The sequence below is a fragment of the Nyctibius grandis genome, chromosome 25 (assembly GCF_013368605.1).
Source record: "Nyctibius grandis isolate bNycGra1 chromosome 25, bNycGra1.pri, whole genome shotgun sequence".
NCBI classification, from domain to species: Eukaryota; Metazoa; Chordata; class Aves; order Nyctibiiformes; family Nyctibiidae; genus Nyctibius; species Nyctibius grandis.
Window position 1 is genome coordinate 925,180 of NC_090682.1, and position 18,663 is coordinate 943,842.

At 57.1% G+C, this 18,663-nt stretch overlaps 2 protein-coding genes across 2 annotated transcripts in view; one reads left to right on the forward strand and one right to left on the reverse strand.

Moving 5' to 3' along the window:
- The first annotated feature begins 1,862 nt into the window (after positions 1–1,862).
- Positions 1,863–6,148, forward strand: ST3GAL4 (ST3 beta-galactoside alpha-2,3-sialyltransferase 4). Its single transcript, XM_068418353.1, has 11 exons — positions 1,863–1,920; positions 2,411–2,489; positions 2,952–3,021; positions 3,466–3,546; positions 3,641–3,738; positions 4,086–4,146; positions 4,434–4,529; positions 4,620–4,809; positions 4,916–5,059; positions 5,196–5,339; positions 5,816–6,148. Exons 1-11 carry the CDS (start codon positions 1,888–1,890, stop codon positions 5,900–5,902), a joined length of 1,083 nt encoding a protein of 360 aa, XP_068274454.1. The 5' UTR covers positions 1,863–1,887; the 3' UTR covers positions 5,903–6,148.
- A 1,149-nt stretch (positions 6,149–7,297) lies between these two features.
- KIRREL3 (kirre like nephrin family adhesion molecule 3) overlaps positions 7,298–18,663 on the reverse strand; it is a 110,353-nt gene continuing 98,987 nt past the window's right edge. The window contains exons 11-17 of the mRNA XM_068418138.1: positions 17,808–17,908; positions 17,504–17,702; positions 16,278–16,313; positions 13,785–13,892; positions 11,134–11,243; positions 8,228–8,314; positions 7,298–7,744 (exon numbers count right to left, since the gene is read on the reverse strand). Coding sequence (XP_068274239.1) covers positions 7,298–7,744; positions 8,228–8,314; positions 11,134–11,243; positions 13,785–13,892; positions 16,278–16,313; positions 17,504–17,702; positions 17,808–17,908 — 1,088 coding nt within the window. The remainder of the gene's footprint in view (positions 7,745–8,227; positions 8,315–11,133; positions 11,244–13,784; positions 13,893–16,277; positions 16,314–17,503; positions 17,703–17,807; positions 17,909–18,663) is intronic.

The following is an 18,663-nucleotide window of genomic DNA, read 5'->3' on the forward strand; positions in this document are numbered from 1 at the left end:
CTGGGGCTTGGTGAGGGAGGTGATGTCCTGGACCGAACCCGGACAGGGATGCTGCAGTGGGGGACCAGGGGGATGTTGGGATGAGGGCTGCTGTGGGGGGATAAGGGGATGCTGTGGTGGGACTGGGATGCTCCAAGGGACCTGGGGATGCTGCTGTGGGGGATGCCATGGTGGGGTATCAGGGGGATGTTGTGATGAGGGATGCTGTGGTGGGGGAGCAGGGGGATGCAGTTGGGGACTAGGGTGTGTTGTGGGGGACCAGGGGATGCTCTGACTGGACAAGGATGCTGCAGGGGACCTGGGGATGCTGCTGTGGGGGATGCCATGGTGGGGTATCAAGGAGACGTTGCAATGAGGGACACCGTGTTGGGGGACCAAGGGATGCAGTTGGGGACCAGGGATGCTGCAAGGACCAGCAGGACCCTTGAGCATCGCTCCCTTCACCACGAGGATGGAGGGAGCTGGCTGGGGGGGGGTCCAACCTTCTTGCTTTAAGCAGCCGCTCGGGTTTGGGCTGCAGATCTGGTAGCACGAGGCTGGGGGGGGGTTGAATTCATCCCAAAAGCGCCCGGGCGCGGGGGCAGGCTGGGCGCGCTCTGTTTTCCTCCGCATTCCCCGAACGCTTCACTAAACAGCATTGGGTTTTTTTTTCCTCGGGGATTATTAAACCGTGTTTGTCTTAGATAAGTTTTGGAGCAGGCTCAGCTTGTGCCTACAAGCCTGGGAAAAGATCGTAAAGTCTCGAAAAAAAAAAATAATATTAAAAAAAAAAAAAAAAAAGCTGAGATGTAAAAGCAAACACCGGGGGTGAGAGCGGATTTCCCCGGTGTCTGGGGTGAAACGCGCTCGCTCGGGCGATTTGGGACGTACAAAGGGACGAGACCCCCCCCAGCTCCTCAGTTAAAGACTCAATTGTGGATTTAATCTTCCCTTCCCAGGCCAGTAGAGCCAGAAATACCGATGCAGGATGAGAGCCGGGGGGTAAATCGAGGACAGGGGTGGCTTTTGCTTCCCCGTCCTGGAGTCCCCAGGCGATGGTGGGGCTGAGCCCGGGCACGATTCATCACACAGGGGGTTATTGTGGGGATTTTATGGGGGTTTATTGTCTGTGTTTTACGGAGGAGAATTGGTTCAGGGTGTCCCCATCCCTCTCCCTTGCTGTCAAAGTTTTCTTTCCTTCATATCCCATCCCATTGCTCGTAGCACGGTTTAATTGTCCTTAATTCCCTTTTAATTGCCCTTTTTAATTAATTGCCCTTCCTGCCCTTTTAATTTCAGGTGAGGAAGGGCAGAGCCTGCCTCTCCTGGGACCATCTTCAGTCCCTTTTCTCTTCTTTCTTGCTATATTTTACCCCAAAAGCCGCCGCTCTCGACTCCCCTGGGCGAGGACGTGGCCCCGGGTTCGTTAACGGCGCTTCGTTAGGCAGGGTGGGGTGCTGAGATGGGTGCTCCCCCCCGCACCAAGGTGACTAAGCCTTCATTTCGGGCGTGCACCTTTCCTCTTGGCTGGGCATTTACCACCTCCTCGCCCTCTCCTCCGAGACGTGGCCGGTTCGGAGCGGGGAGCAGCTTTATTTATGGGGTAGCAAAGCCAAGCTTAGCTCTAAGCTGGGTTTAGAGTAGGGTTTATCCCCTGGGGAGCAGTTTATCAGGGAGCAAAGCCTCCTGTGTACCTCCAACTCCTATTTGGTAAGTTAATTTTCCGTCCTTGCCGTGTCACGATGATTATGGGGTCGAGGTGGCTCCGACCGGCGCTTTTTGCTGCCTTATTCCAGGAGTGAGAGATTTCGGAGGAGGAATAAAGTCGCCCCATTTCCCCGGCTGGTGTTTGCGGGTGCGTTAAGCTTGCGGCATCCCCCCTTTTCCCCCCTCAACCCCGGGGCCAGGATGGTTGAATCGAAGGCGTCGGAGGTTCTCCAAGTATGTGATGCTCTTTGCTTTGATCCTGCTCCTGTCCTTTCTGCTTGGCTCGGTGGCTTCGGAGCTGCGGTGGCTGGTGCCGGTCGGATGCTTGAGCCAGGGCTGGGCTTAAAAATCTCCCCTAAGTCATCGCCGTGGGCATCGATTTGGGGTTTTGCGGTTGAAACCCCACCTGGGGCTCGTTTTTCCTCTCTTTTCTTTTTTTTTCCTTTGGGGATTTTGGTGTTTAACCTGCGTGGCCGAGGCTCCTTGGGAACCGTGGCCGCTTGCCTGGCTTTTACAAACTCTATAAATCAACCCTTTGGCAGCTGCGGGGCAGAGAAACGTGGGTTTAAATAACAATAAATCCCTCGGGGAACCCTTGCACCCACTCTGAGGTGCGGCTGGGGCAAGCAGGGGGGTGCGATGCCTCTCGGATGGGATTTTTGGGGGGGGTTTTGATGGGTTTTGAGCTCATCCCGTGCCTTCCCCTCTTCTTCCCCGCTCCCAGGTGCCCGGCGGCAGCCGCGATGAGAGCTCCGGCCCTCGCCTGATGCCTCTGCTCCTGCTAAAAATGATCAACAAGTCTCGTGAGTCCCACCACGAGGGGCCCGTCTCCCTCTTTCCAAGCAGGGATGGGGGTCCTGGGCGGGATTTGCATTTAGAAGTTTTGCTTTTAGGGGGAGGACGCTGCTTTGCTGCGGCTCCGGTTGGGTGGTTGGGGCATCGTGGGTGAAGTTGTGGTGGGGAGGGTGATTTTGGGGGGGGTCTTTGATCCTCTGAGCTCAGGCACCCCGTAGCCCTGGGGGTTTGTGGTAGAAAAACAGGGTGGAAGCACCTGGAAAGAGGGGGGATGTGTTTGTTGTGGCCTTTGAGGAGGCTTTTGGACCTGGGATAAAACCAACCCGGCTCCATCCCAGGGCTGATCCCCTCGGGGTGACCCTGTAACCCTGGATCTCCCAGGACAGCTTACAGGTCCCCAACACCCCATTATCCAAACCCCCCACCCCGGTACCACCTTGACGGTGTTTTTCTTCTCTCTGGGCACGCAGGAGGGAAGATCCTTGGGGTGCTGGCGCTCTTTCTGGTGATGGTTTGGTACTCGATCTACCGGGAAGACAGGTACATACAGCTGTGAGTGGCTTTTATTAACCTTTAAAGGACCTACCAGGTTCCTCCTGCCCAGGGAGGTGGTGGAGTCACCATCTCTGGAGGGGTTTAAGAAAAGACTGGACATGGCCCTTAGTGCCATGGTCTAGTTGACATGGTGGTGTCAGGGCAATGGGTGGACTCGATGATCCCAGAGGGCTCTTCCAACCTGATTGATTCTGTGATGGAGACGGAGAAAGTGGAGAGTGTGAGATCCATGAGCAGGGCAAGAGAGACCTCTTCTGATGCGAGGCTGTAAGCCCAGCGATTAAACACCCAAAGCAAAGCTGACGTTAAATCTCACCACCGATGCTCCCCACATGGCTTGAATCCCACCGCGGTGGTGCCGGAGCCCCTCTCACCAGGATGATGCAGAAGATCAGGCATCATTTTTTTCTTTAACCTCTTCCCTTACAGCTTTTATTTCCCCGTGCAAGAAAACAAGACGACGTGTCCCCTCGGGGACGTGGAAAAAAAAGCGGCGCAGCTCATCGGGAAGTGAGTATCGAGGAGGTGGGGGGGGGACACGGAGGTAGGACCCCCCCTCCCCATCCCATCCTCCCGGTCTCACCGGCCCTTTGCTCCTCGGCAGCTACACGAGGGACCACCCGCTCTTCTTGCAGCTGAAGGATTATTTTTGGGTGAAGACGCCGTCGCCCTACGAGCTGCCCTACGGCACGAAAGGAAGCGGTAAGCCGCGGCAGAGCTCCCCGGGGGGGTTCTGGCTGTCCTGCTGCTTCTCCCCGGGGGTTCCAGCTTGCCTCTTGCTAAAAACACCTGCACGTTGCTTTATTTGGGGACTATTTTCTTTATTTCCCCCCCCCACTCCCAGCAAACTGCTTCATTTTTAGACTTTGCGACATGTATCTACTTGCCCGGGGTGCGTGTGGTCGCCTATAGAAGGGTTTAGGGTAGGCCAGGCTTTGTTAAGCCCCAACGAAGGATTATCTGCCCAGAGCTGGGGTTAAAGGCAGGAGGAGATGGGGTGCTGTTGCAGGCAGGAGCTGCCCTTCCTCACCACCTTCCTCGCTTTGCAGAAGACGTCCTCCTGCGCTTGCTGTCCATCACCCACTACTCCCTGCCCGAGAGCATCCAGAGGTAACGCCGGGGTGGGTTTGGGGGCTTTTCTGGCTTCATTGTTGCTCTTATTGGGGGGGTGGGGGGGTAATTTGCACATTGTGGGCCCGGGATTTGGCAAACCAAACCTCTGCAAGCCAGGGATGGTGGATGGAGCATGGGAAGCTTTGTAGAGTGGGCAACGTGGGGTTGAAACCCCTCCTTGGTGGGTTGAAACCCCTCCTTGGTGGGTTGAAACCCCTCCTTGGTGGGTTGAAACCACCTCAGTTTAGAGCAGGTCTGGTTGAGACGGGGCTTTTCTCTCGCAGCCTGAAGTGCCGGAGGTGCGCGGTGGTGGGCAACGGCCACCGGCTCCGCAACAGCTCCATGGGGGAGACCATCAACAAGTACGACGTTGTGATCAGGTACAGCCCTGGCTCCGTCCCATTGACCCCTCCCCAGTGCTGCCCGCAGGTGAGGTTGACACCTGTGATGTCCCCATGTCCCATCCCAAGGTTGAACAACGCCCCAGTCCATGGTTATGAGCAGGACGTGGGCTCCAAGACTACTATGCGCCTTTTCTACCCCGAGTCGGCCCATTTCAACCCCAGGATGGAGAACAACCCCGACACGTTGCTGGTGCTGGTGCCCTTCAAGCCCGTGGACTTCCAATGGATGGAGGCCATCCTCAACGACAAGAAGAGGGTAAGCGTGGTGGGGAAGCGGGTCCAACCCTCATCTCATCCCACCCCACCCTGGGCATCTATCCTCTCTTACTGGGACACCACTGGACATCTCTACCCTCTTGCAGGTTCGGAAAGGGTTTTGGAAACAGCCCCCGTTGATCTGGGACGCCAACCCCGAGCGAGTGCGCATCCTCAACCCTTATTACATGGAAGTAACTGCTGCTAAACTGCTCAACCTCCCCATGAAGCAACCACGGAAGGTCAAACAGGTAAGGGGTGGGGATGGCTGGGCACCCTGCACACCCCCCGCCCCCCAAGGGGTGACATCCCCACTGGCTGTCCCCGTGCAGCTCGCTGAAGGCCCACGGCTCTACGCACAGCTTCTCCTCCACCTTCTCCCTCCAGAAGCCCACCACGGGGTTGTTAGCCATTACCTTGGCGCTCCACTTCTGTGACCTGGTGCACATCGCGGGCTTTGGCTACCCCGATTCGGCCAACAAGAAGCAGACCATTCACTACTATGAACAGATCACACTCAAGTCCATGGCGGTCAGTGTCTCCCCCCCACCCCTTTTTGTCCATGTTACCCCCATTTTTTTTTGCCCCCCCGGATGAGAGGATTGCAGCCCAGGAGAGCAGCGTAGGAGGCTCTTCCCATGGGCACCCCTTGCTTCCCTTCCATGATGGGTGTTGAGGGCCAACATCATGATGTTGGGGGTCATTGTCCAACTGGGGTCCAACGTCATGATGTTGGGGGTCATTGTCCAACGTCATGATGTTGGGGGTCATTGTCCAACTTCTTGTAGCCCAGTGTCTTTGTAGTCACGGTGGAGAGTTGAATCTGTTTTCTGCCTGAGCAGAAGAGCTCAGGGCCAGGGGGGCTTGGGCAGGGAGGGGGGTGTGTGTGTCCCTCCTTTTGGGGGGCTCCTCGCTTCAGGGGAAGGTGTAGGGTCAACGCTGGTGGGGTGGAGGTCTGGGAGAGGGGCAGCAGGCTCTGGTATCACCCTCTGCTCCCCACCCTGCAGGCATCGGAGCACAACATCTCGCACGAGGCGGTGGCCATCAAGCGGATGCTGGAGCTGGGTCTCGTCAAGAACCTCACGTACTTCTGAGGCCACCGGGGCTGCGCAGGGACAATGTCCCCTACCATGGCGAGGGGACACACACCGTGCTGGCACAGCCGGAGACGGCCGAGGGCAGAGCATCCTCGTCACCGCTGCCACCTTGCCCTGGGACTCTCGGAGCAAGCAGGGCCGGGGCTGGAGGGGGCCGCGCTGGACCGTGGGTCCCCCAGGATTTGGGGGGGGGGGCGCAGGGAGCCCCACGGGGCCGGGCTGGGGCATCGCAGCCGAAGCCTTTTCCTACCAACGCACTGAAGCTACCGAGGACCTGGAGGGGATTTTTGGGGTGATGGGGGGGGGTCCTCCCTCCCAGCAGGCCTGGGGGGGCCAGGTGGGGGCAGGAGCCCTCGCCCTGGGTTTTCTCTCTCCCTTAATTCCCTCGTATTCGGACGAAGGCCCCACTGAGGGGCCGATCGTGGGGGTCCTGGGAGCCCCTTAGGGAGCAGGAGCCTTTGGGGGGGCCCATGTCGCCTCCTCCCTGCCCTGCTTCCCCCCACCCCAATATTTAATTCCCCCCTTTTTTGTTTTTAATTTCCTTTTTACTCGGCAGCCCCGTCCTGTGCCTTAGCGCTGGCGTGGGGGCTTGTCCCCGCAGCCCCACCCCGGGCAGGGACACCTGGGTCCCTTTGAGGGGGGGACAGTTTAATTTAATTAATTTAAAAACTTATTTATCATGGAGCCTCCCCCTGCCCTGGGGCACGTGTGCCACTAGCGTTGGGGACAAGTGGCCTTGGGTGGGTGGCTGGGGGTGTGTCCCCCCAGGAGGGGTTGACCTGGTGCCTTCTCCCCCCATGGGCTGGGGGTGTGGGGTGGGGGGGGAGTCTCCTGGCACCCAATAAAGCTCCTGGTGAGGCTGGGCTGGTCAAGTGTCACCAAAGTGTCACCAGAAGAGCTGGTGGCCTCATGGGGGTGGCCATCAGCCCACGTGTGCCACGAGAAACACCTCTTGTATTGACCGCGGCGCTGCGCTACAGCCCGGAGAGGCCCTTCCCCGGGGGGTGTGGGGGGGTCCCTGCTCCACCGATGTCCCCCCAGTCCTGTCCCACACGGTGGGATCCCCCCAACCCCCCCCAAAACGGACTCTATAAGTATGGACACCAAACACCACGAAGGGAAGGAGCTGGGGGGGGGTGAGGGAAGCGGAGGCGAGCGGCTGGGGAGGCGCAGGGGTGTGTGGTGGGGCCGGGGTGGCCCCAGCCCCGCGGAGGGGCTCGGCGTGTCCTCGGTGGGGTTGTGCTTAGCATGAGGGGTTGGGTTTGGAGGGATGATGCTTGGCCGGTCCCCCCACCCCGACCCCACAGCCCCGCTTTAGGTTGGGGGCTGGATCCAGCCTCTTCCACAGTCCCCAGCGCCAGCACGGAGGGTCCCGAGCATCCCCGGAGGGGCTCAAACGTGCGTCTGCATCCGCCTCTGCAGGGGCCTGCTGGGGTCTGAGTTTTGGGATGAAGATTGGGAATGGTGGGAGGAAGAGGCCGAAGCTTTGCTGGCTTTGTCGAACTGCACGTAGCCGTCCTGCTTCCCGCTGCTGCTGATGCTGCTGTCGCACTGCGTGTCGAGGAAGGAGCTGCTGTCGCTCATGGAGCCGCGCTGGAACTCGCGCTCGCACAGCTCGATGGAGCTGCTGCCCATGCCCAGCACGAAGCGTTGGCTGTAGTCGTAGAGGCGGCTCTGCCCGCTCAACGTGCTGTAGATGTTGGTGAAGGACATGCCCGTGGGGACGCGGTGTTTGGTGGTGGCCGGGCGCAGGTCAGCCGGGCAGCCCGACAGCGAGATGGTAGGGGTGGAGTGGTGCTCCTTGAAGGTGTTCACGCTGTAGTAGCCGTTGGTGGGGTCCTATGGGGGTGGGAAAGGAGGGGTGGGTTGGTGGGACCCACCCACACTCAACCACCCACCTTCAACCACCCACCCTCTCCTGCATCTTCTCATGCCACCACCGCATCCCACTCAGCTCAGGTCCCTCCAAATCAGGGCAGAGGGAGCCATGGGTGCCCCTCGCACCCCACCCTCCTGGCACATCCCCCCCCCCTCCAAAGGGTGCTGGGACCAGAAAACAGCACCCAAGAGCACCGAGGACAGCCCTCTGCCACGGGCTTGGTGGCACAAGGACAGAAAGCCTGGAAGAAGCAACGGTGGGCGTGGGCCACGTGGGTCCTGCCCTGTGGTCGGTGCAGGGACGGGTGCTCAGCACCCTGGGGTGCAACCGCCTTGGCCACTGCAGGAGTAACCTGGGGGCGGGGGGGGGGGGTGGCTTTGAGCCACAGCTGCCCCCAGGCTTGGGGACAAAGCGGGTGGCCACATCCCCAGGGTCTGACTCACCTTCAGGTTTTGAAACTCCTTCTCCTCTTCCTTGAGCACCTCGAGCTGCTTCAGCACCGAGTCCTGCTGAAACTCCCCCCGCTCCATCTAGGAGAGGAGGCAGGTGGGTGTCAGTGTCCCCTCAGCACCCGCAACACAGCGACAACGTCACCCACAACCCGCGTTAAAGGACTTGCCCAGGGCCACCCCGGTGGGCCAGTGTCGGAGGTGGGTGGCCACCTCAAAACCACACAATTCCCTGCGTTACCACTTGGTTTTTCCTTCTGTTTAGGACTAAAAAAGACCAGAAAATAAATTAATTAAAGCTACTGGGGCTGCAAATTGCTGCCTGCCCAAACCAAACCCCTAAAAAATCTCCTTTTTTTTAATCTCCCGTTGTGGAAATTCACCCCCCAAACCTCTGATATGGCGATTAATTGTGATAAATTAAAGTACCTGAGTTTTCCTAGGGGGAAAAAACCAGCTGTTGACTTACCAGGGTAAACACAAACGTCGTTGAGGATTAAATTCAGCGCAGCTAAAATGGTACGTGGAGGGTACCAGCCCTGGTGACACCCTCGAGCCCCCAAAGCATCGCTGCGAGGGATGCACGCGGCCATATAAACCCCATCGCAAGGGTTTTGTGGGTCCTGGGTCAGGAAGAAGAGGAGAAACCGCTTCTCCTTGGACTTGGCTGGGTTTTGGGCCAGAGACGGAGGTGGAGAAGGGGATAAAAGCGGGTGAGACCCAAGGGGACAGTCCTGCTGGTGGCAAAAACCTCCCTAGAATTAATAAATCAGGTGTTTTAAACCATTTTATGGTGTCTCTTGCAACGATGAGCGGAGCCATCCAGGCACCGGGCTGCTCCTTGAGCCCCGTGGGGACCTTCCCTGTCCCCAGGGCTGGTGGGATGCCGTGGATTTGTGGGGGCTGCAGTGAGTCCCTGCGCCATCAGAGGGCACCGAGCCCCCACGCAAGCGAAGAGTGTGGTCCATAAATCTCCGTTGAGTCATTTAATTCCCAATTCCTGCAGCACAGCCCATCATTCAGGGTGTAGCGAGGTGGGGTCGGTCTCTTCTCCCAGGTAACAAGTGATGGGATGAGAGGAAACAGCCTCAAGTTGTGCCAGGGGAGGTTTAGGTTGGAGATCAGGGACAATTTCTTCACCCAAAGAGTTGTCAAGCATTGGAACAGGCTGCCCAGGGCAGTGGTGGAGTCCCCATCCCTGGAGAGATTTAAAAGCTGTGTAGATGTGGTGCTGAGGGACATGGTTAGTGGTGGGCTTGGCAGTGCTGGGTTAATGGTTGGACTTGATCTTAAAGGTCCTTTCCGACCAAAATGGTTCTCCGTGCTCGTACAGCGCCTGGCTTGATGCACCCCAGCACCAATGACCCCTAAAAATGTTACCTGCCTTGAGACAGCTCAGTCCTGGGCGATGCCCAAGGTAGATGTCCAAACCTCGTGGTGGCCAAGGTTGGATGTCATGGAGGTGCAACCCAGCTCTGATCCAGACCTTGCACATGGCCTCGGTCCACCGGACCCCCTTTGACTTGGGATGCTCCTGCCCACCGGTCACTTTGGGATCGTCTCTGGCAGTGGGGACGGCTCCTTTAGAATCATCAACCCCATTTTGCAGCTGAGGAAACTGAGGCACGGAGTCCCATCAGCCAGGAACAAAACCTGATCACCCAACCATGGTAACAGAGGAGCTGATGCCGATATAAATGGAAGCTGATGGAAATATCATGAGAAGCTTAGGGAAGGCAAAGCAAGAAGCAGTTGGGGGGAAAATAATGCTGGGATGGGGCGAACAGTGAGGAGGGGGATGAGGGAGAGCAGGAGGTCCCCGGGGACCCCGAGGAGAGAAGAAATTGGGAAGTATTTGCTGGGAATGCCCTTGCTGAGGGCAGATGAGAATGGTGAGGCTCCGGGGATGGGGCTTTGATGTCTTCTCCCTCCCAGGTAGGATGTCCCAGGTGGTGCCCAGTCTGCCCAGCATCAGGAGCAGAGACCATGGACCATGTCTTCCAACCGTTGATCCAACAATGTTATTTTCAACTGATGTATCTTCAGGAAAAGTGCCTGGATTTGGCCAGCAGAGGGGGACAATCACCTTCTCCCAGTCTCTGTCTTGTTCTATCCAAAAGTGCTCGACTTTGCCTATCCTGTTCGCACTTAAATGACCATCCTCTTCCTCATTTCCTCGTCGGTGATAAATGGTCCTTGGCTGTCTCCTCTGCTGAGGCTTCGTGCACTCTTCCAGCTTGGTGGTTAAGGTCTTGAGCGGTGTTTGGGCTGATCTCAGCCCCTCCTTTGGAAGCCAGACCTGGGCTGTTGATCTATAGAGATGATGGTACAGGGTCCTACGGGGAGGAAGCTCCTCATTCCTCTCCATCTCAGCAGCTCCAGACTTGAGTCCCAGCCTCCTCTGTCCTTCCACCCAGCGAAGCCTTGTCAATCCCACTGTGGATTTGCAAACTCCATGGGGCAGCAGCCTCAAAAGCAGCCTCCAACCTCTTCCATCCCTTCTCCCTATCTGCCCTTTCTTCTCACCTTTTATGGCTGCTCGCCATTGACATTTATTCGGCTTCTATTTGTCACCTACAACGTCACACGAAGGCAAACTGGGGCTGAGACATGGACAACACCCATGGGCTGAAGCTGAATTTCTTGCCATCATCCGCGAGGTGGCAAATCTGCTTCACCATCAGCGCGGCGGGCAGCCGGGCTACCGCAATAAACCTCTCCCCTCCTCATTAGCAAAGCTTCACTTGAGGGGTTTTTATGGTGTATCTCAAGAGCAAGATTTCTTTTTGGAAGAGCATTGAGTGGGGATTATGGCGCTGAACTACACGTGCCCGGGCTCATTAGTGTCAAACACTTACCCAGAGTTAATTGCTTTATGGGGAGAAGAAGTCAATCCTTACCATGAGCTGCTTGATGGTTGGGTGCTCCTCTGTCTCCCTGCCCGAGGCCGGTTCCTTGTGGACGATCTCCACGCGGATATCGTTCTTGGCAGACACCACACCTTTGAGATCTGGGCAAAGAGCGAGATGGAGAAGGGTGGTTAGTCAAAGGCAATCGTGGAGCATCCTTGGGGACCCGATTGCTGAGGACGTCCAGCAGCACCGGGGAAAATTAACCCTGGCTCAGAAAAACGCATCCAGGAATTGGAGGAGCAATATTTGCATTGATGAAACCTTCATCTCCAGGGAGCTCAGATTCTTCTTCTAATCCCTTTGGGAGCTTGCTTAGTCTCTTGCCCGTGGGATGAACGGGGGCTGAGCTGCAGCAGAACTGCTCAAACAGATGGTGGGCTCTTCATCTACAGCATATGCTTGGGGAGCCCATGAAATGCTGCTCCTGAGGGACCTAACAGCTCTTCCCTTAGTGCTGGGAAGCCCATGAGAAAAACCTTCCCCAGGTTTTGGGGTGGAAAAAGCCCAAGCAACGAACAAAGACGTAGTCAGGGCTTTGGGAAGGACAAAAATCATCCCTGGCTGATGTTCCAAGAAGCCTGTTTTCATGCAGGGCAGAGAGAAACATTTCTGGTGAGACTCTCTGCCTTCCCTGAAGGTGTCAGGCATGCTTTGAAGAAATCATTTGAGCAAAATGAAACCAAAGCAGCAGGAGCAGAAATGGCCAAGCGAATCCGAGATGAAAAGCAGAGGCGGATGCAAATCTGACCAGCGAGATCTAAACAGCTTTGAAGGGGGCTTCAGCCTCCGATCCGGCTCCCACCACCCAGGACGCCTGCGCCAACTCTCCCAGACCCCAAACCTCCTGGAACTGCTGGGCTCCTCAGATCTCCCTCCAGCCAAAGGAACCGGCAGTGCTCTGCCAAGCCAGGATTGCGCCCAGTACAGCAAAGGCTGCACCACGCAGGAGGGACCCTGTTTTGGCAGCTCCAAGGGGCTTTTGGAGCCACATGATGGTGGGGGACCAAATAGCCCCCTGCCACCAGCACTCCCGGCCCCAATCTCAGGCTGGGGAACCCCACCTGCACCCAGGATTTGCTTCATTAGCACCAAAACATCCCGCTCTTCTCGAGCTGCAGCTCCGGTGAGCACCCGGGCATCCCTGGTTGGGTCCAGCTCACCGGGAAAGGTTGAGCTGTTTCTCCTCCTGTTCCACTTTGGGGAGGGAAGGAAGATCAGAGGAGGGATCTTTGCTTGATCTCTTGGATGATCTCTTCCTGCTTGCTTGCTCTGATCCCAAAGTGAAGTAGCAAAGCAGCCCTGTGGGAAGCACAGGGACCTGTGCTCTGCTCTGAAGACGCTGCAGACCTTTCCCCAGGACATGGCAACCCGGGAAGATGCCCAGACCCAGCAGCTTGTTGCATACAGGAGACCAAAAAGTCCTTTCTAAGTGGGACAGCACTGGAAACACAGCAGAGGAAAGGGATTTAAACCAATACCATGTCACCATGTCCCCAGTACCCTCTTCTCCCAGGCAACTAGTGATAGGACAAGAGGACACAGCCTCAAGCTTCGCCAGGGGAGGTTCAGGTTGGACATTAGGAAGCATTTCTTCTCAGCAAGGGTCATTAAACATTGTAAGGGGCTGCCCAGGGAGGTGGTGGCGTCACCATCTCTGGAGGAGTTTAAGAAAAGCCTGGACATGGCACTTAGTGCCATGGTCTAGTTGACATGGTGGTGTCAGGGCAATGGCTGGACTCGATGATCCCAGAGGGTTCTTCCAACCTGATTGATTCTGTGATTCCCAAGACGTATCCTCCCAGCCCTGGTGAGAAAAATGCCTCTTAGTCCTGATTCCAAGGGATGAATCCCACAAGGCATTTGGGTGGGATGGGGCTGTCCCTCCTGGAAGGACTCCGAGACCTGCCACTTGCACCACGTCTTGGATCCGTTGTCATGGCGTTGGTGGTCAATCGTTATCTCCTATAAAGAACCTTGCACCATCTGGTGACGTCCAATAAGAGGAAGAGAATGAACCACGTGCTCTCCCCTGCTCTGAACGATGCGGCGTGGGGCAAGCACGGCCGATGACGTCCCACCATGGCTTGGCTCCTGCTTTCTTCGAATCGCCCATCACCTGCATCTCTAACGTCGCTTTAACTTGTATTCCCACAGCAGCCAGGCTTTAAAACCCATGTAAAAATACGTGGAAATATGAATTTTATATCAAAAAAATGGACTTAAACCAGAAGCTAAACAGAGAGCACGAACCGAGGAGGGTTTTTTAAGCACCGATGTGGCACGGTGAGGGTGCTCCTCGCTCTTGGACATCAGGATTTCTCCAAGAGGAGGTCCTTTTGCAATCCCTTTGACCCCAGGACATCCCCGCAAGCCTCCGGAGCTGCCTGTGCTCAGGATTAGCGTTTACCCCAGCGTATTTTCCTCCACCCCATGCTCTGAAACCCTTTCCTTTTCCCGCAGGGCTTCTGTGGTGCCCAACATGTGGTAGACCAACACGATTTGCAGATTGTGCTGGTGCTACCTCAATTAATTCAACCTCTTAATTTCTTCACAACCCATTTTATTCATCCTCCCCACCCAGGTTTCCACCCCACCCCTGCCCAAAGGGATGCAGCGGGGGCCCGGTGGGAGACACTTACTCCTCTGGGAACGGGCACAGCAGAAGGCGACGATGGTGGCCATCAACACCAGGAACGCCACGCCAGCCCCCACGGCCACTCCGATGATCACTGCCATCGGCACTGACTCTGTAAGAGGAAGGAGAGGGAGCATGAAGGCAGGATGAAGGTCGGAGAGGTGTTTTTTTTTTCCCCAAGGGACCCACTCCTGGCTACTGGAAAGTGGCTCGGAGATGAGCCTGGGGAGGGTTTTGGGGCCAAATGGACCTCCTTCCCCGCTCCCTCGTCCCTGCGCGGGTGACGCTGGCACACGCAATTTGGGCGAGCCCTGACCTCTCTGTGCCTCAGTTTCCCCTGGGAGGGCAAGAAGAGGAGGGAGCCAGAAGAGCAGGTTATCAACCGCTCTAGATAGCGCCCTGTGGGTTTATGAATGATGAAAAGTGCAGAAGAAGACGCGTCCTTCCACCTCCAGTAACTTTGTAGTTGGGTTTCCCGGCGGGGCTGATTTATTCCTGCGGACCTTGCGAGGTGCGGGGAGAGGGGGCATATGAAATCGAATTTACAGTGCGAGGGTCAGATTTGCAACCCAAGAGCCTCGTTATCTCCCTGCTCAGTTTCTCCGGTCCCTCAAAGCACAGCTCCTACGTCACGGCAGCGACAGGCAGGACACCAAAGCTGGGGGTACCACAAATTGCCTTCGTTGGCTGGGATGATAAACCTCATCCCAAAAGCAGTAGGTATCTATAGGTCCCCATTCCTAAACACCCCGTAGGCTCTTGCGAACCCAAAAGTGGGGTAACCCTTTCCAGGATGGCTGGCTAAGCTGGGTGAGCGTGTCCTCACCGCTTTCCTGCACACCTCCAACGTGTGTTTTCTCCTTGAAGCCCCTGCCCCAATGGATGGGATGAATTTAAGCAAAAATGGATGCAGAGAGGTGGTCCTTTTTCCTCCTTGTCTGTGTGGTTGGGGGACGTGAAGGCTGCTGGCCCATGGGGACACAGGGGTGATGCAGCTGAGGAGCAAAGCCCTGATGGTGCCACTTGTCTGTGTGGTTGGGGGACGTGAAGGCTGCTGGCCCATGGGGACACAGGGGTGATGTAGCTGAGGAGCAAAGCCCTGATGGTGCCGCTGGACTGTGTGGTTGGGGGACGTGAAGGCTGCTGGCCCATGGGGACACAGGGGTGATGCAGCTGAGGAGCAAAGCCGTGATGGTGCCACTTGTCTGTGTGGTTGGGGGACGTGAAGGCTGCTGGCCCATGGGGACACAGGGGTGATGTAGCTGAGGAGCAAAGCCCTGATGGTGCCGCTGGACTGTGTGGTTGGGGGACGTGAAGGCTGCTGGCCCATGGGGACACAGGGGTGATGTAGCTGAGGAGCAAAGCCCTGATGGTGCCGCTGGACTGTGTGGTTGGGGGACGTGAAGGCTGCTGGCCCATGGGGACACAGGGGTGATGTAGCTGAGGAGCAAAGCCCTGATGGTGCCACTTGACTGGGTGATAAGGAAACCATTTCTCATTGTCCACTGGGTGTGGAGCTGGTGTTGACCACGAATTTCATCCTTGACCTGAGATCACAGATCCTGCCTGTGCCTTTCAGCCTTCCTAAAGGGCACGCATCCTTACTGGTGGGACTGGGGGGGGAGTCCTAATTCCACCAGCATCTTCCCCGTGTAGTCAGCAAAGGGTTTCTTCATTGTTATCTAATCCCAGCTGAGGCAGGGGAGTTATAAAAGCCACTTCATGATACCCTTTAGCAGTGGCCAGGTGGCCTCATGGGTCCTGAGAACTGCAGGGTGGTAAAAGAACTTGTCAAGGGATTTTTTTTTTTGGCTCTTCCTGGGGGAATATGGAGGGAAAGGGCGAGGAGACAGAAGCCTGGGGTCCCTGGCAGTGCTTGCTGGCTCTCTGCTTTGGGGCAGTGGGATCTGTGATGCAGAGCTCAGCGAGAAGCAGGTAGTGATGGTGATGAAGATGATGGAGATTCATGCAGGGAATGGGATGGGGAATGTGTCCTGGGCTGCAAAAAAAAAAGGGGCAGTGACAGGGAGCAGCTGCTGGGGTGGTAACCACGTCCCCTCCACGAGCCCTGCTGTGGCACGGAGGACGAGGGAGGCACAAGGGCAGCGCGTCCTGCAGCATCTGCCCAGATGTGCCTTCAGCCCTGCGATGGCTGCTGGCCAGCACTCTCCCAGGAGGCTGAGACAAGCAGAAGACCCTGGAAATGTCTACTTCTCCCTCTTTTTGCCCCATAACGGCACTTGAGTGGTCCCTTTCGCAGGACGTGGCTGCGTGATTTGATCCCCCCGGCAGCTGCTGGGGAGCTGGGGCACATCAAGGTGGTGTTGGTCAGTGGCAGAGCTGAGACTGGACCTCTCCAGCTTCCCAGTCCGTGCCCCAGTCACTGCCCTGCAGCTTTCTTACACCCCCTTCCTGCCCTGAGGAGGGACATCGAGTCCTCAGGTGTGATAACGGCTGGGGACAATTCGCATTCACCGTCAGCTCATGATGTCCATACCTGCTTGAATACCAGCTCCTGATTTCATTTCCGTACCTGTTTGAAAATAAAGCAAGTGTCCACAGCCTTGCACGGCCCAAGAGCACCACGCCAGCCTTCCTGAGCGCTCACAGCCCTCTGCTCCGAGCGCGGGGATGGCCCCGTGAAGGGGATGTCCTCTGCCACCCTACGGGGCATCCTCTGCCACCCTACGGGGCATCCTCAGCCACCCTGTGGAGCATCCTCAGCCACCCTACGGTGTCCCCCTGCCCCAAGGCAGGGACGTCCCCTCGCATCGCCTAGCAGGGATGCTCAGATCCCAGACACGGAGCTGGTGGTGGACTCAGATGCTGCATGGCCGGCTCCAACCCGGCTCTCCTGCCCGGCCACCCTCTGCCGGGACCCAGGTTTGTCACCGAGCGTTCCCGCTGACTGGCAGAAGACCTGGAAAAACCACTGGCTCTGTTTGCATTGGAAGAAGCCCAAGGCTAATTTTAAGGGGTTCATTTAGCTCTGATTTAATCTGGATGGCAGCCTTGCCTATAAATCACGGCTTAATGAGAACAATCCACCTGCCTGCCCTGGCATTTAATAAAACAGAGGAGAACTGGAGTCCCTCCAGGAGCTGAGCGTTCCTCACAAAAGCCATCTCCCTCCCTTGCTAGTGAGAGCCCCAAGAGTGGAAATCCCCATTGCCATCCCCTGGGAGCTGCTCGAGGTGCCTTCGAGGCTGGGTGGGTAAGCCCACGTGCTGGCATCGTGGCTGGTGGCCGGGGTGGAGGGTTGCCACCAGCCCCAACGCCTTCCTCCCACTCGCTCCCAGCACCGCGGAGCAGTGGGGTCTGGTAGGAGCAGCCATTCCTGCTTCTCTAAGGCCATAAATGATCCTCCAGCCTGTGGCAGTGGCGTCACCTTGTGCCATGGGGCAGGGAGCGAGGGGTGCAGGATCAGCCCGTGCCCTCCACCTTCAGCAGGACAAGCAAAGCGGGGCAATCCCATCTCAAGCTGAGACTTTGCAGGGCTCGTCCCACCTCCTGACCCTCTGCCAGGACCAGCTTACCCTAAGGACACGATCCTACAGCTGGCACATCTGGAGCATTTTCACCGCCCTGCCTAGTTTCCTCTTTGACATCCCAAGAGCTTTTCTGAGCATCTCCTGCCTCTCAGCATCTCCCTGCTCTTACAGACTGGTCAGGTGCTAAATCCCGCTGCCCGACAGCCCCCACTGGCTCCTCAGCGATGCCCACCTTGTTCTTTGAGCCGGATGATCTCCGTGTCGGAGCCAAAGCTGTTCCAGGCGGTGCAGTTGTAAATGGTTTGGAAATCAGCCCGGACGATGTTGCTGATGGTCAACGTGGAGATAACACCCTCATCCGTGCTGACCGTCTCCACCGTGTAACGCCCCGAGGTCCCAGACTCCAGGACGTTCTCCTTCCAGGACCAAGCCTACCAAGCAAGAGAGGGGTCAGCTTGGGGGAGGTTCACCCACCCTAAGGTGTGCAGGACACCCGCTGTGCCCCGCGAGGTGCTGCCCCATGGGACTCTACTCACAATTCGGTCTGGTGGTGGGGTGCTGCGGATGAAGCACTTGATCTGCCCTTTCTGGCCGTGCAGGGCGTGCTGCGTCTGGGTGCTGGAGATGATGGGCGGCCCTGCAAGAGAGAGGAGAGGGCTGCTGGGACCTCACAGGGGTGGCTGCGATACAAAGTACTGGGGGCAGAGTGTTAGCAGAGCCACGAAGGGACATCGGAGTCCCCTCTTGAGGGCGAGGGATGGAGCAACAGCTCCCTCACCTCCTGTGTTGCAGAAGGACACAGAGTGGGGGCTTTGCTTTAAGGCTCTGCTGGTTTTCTGCCCGCAAAGCACCAGGGTCTCCCCATCCCTGCTCCCACATCCCTGGCGTTGGACGGCGACTAAATCACCCCGTGGAAATCTCCTTGGGGAACCTGGCCTCTGAGAAGGGCTGTTTGCTCCAGAAGCGAAGCGAGAGCTCAGCCCACCTGGTGTTCCTCTCCTGGATTTGTTAACCAACCGTTACACTAATTGCTCCCCAAGAGCTTAAGGAAGTGGCCATTCAGATGCCGAAGGAGCCCAGCCTGGCTGGGAAAGGCTCTCCCTGAGGTCGGCTGAAGGAAAATGTCCTTGTCCTGCCTTGGTGGCCACCCTGAAGACACGGTTGGGAGAAAAGGGGTTGGAGAGGAGAGCATGGCTTGGTGGGATCAGCTTGTCCTTCACTCTTCCAACAGATCCCCGGAGGAGGGGATCACCCCAAGGGAGCAGCACAAGAGCTGGGATCCTAATTGCTGTTTATTAACCTCCTTAATTAAAGCAGATTTGCATTTCTATGAGTGGCTTGCTGGTGGCAGCAAACAGCAAGGGGGATGCAGACAGGCAGGGCGAGGGAGGA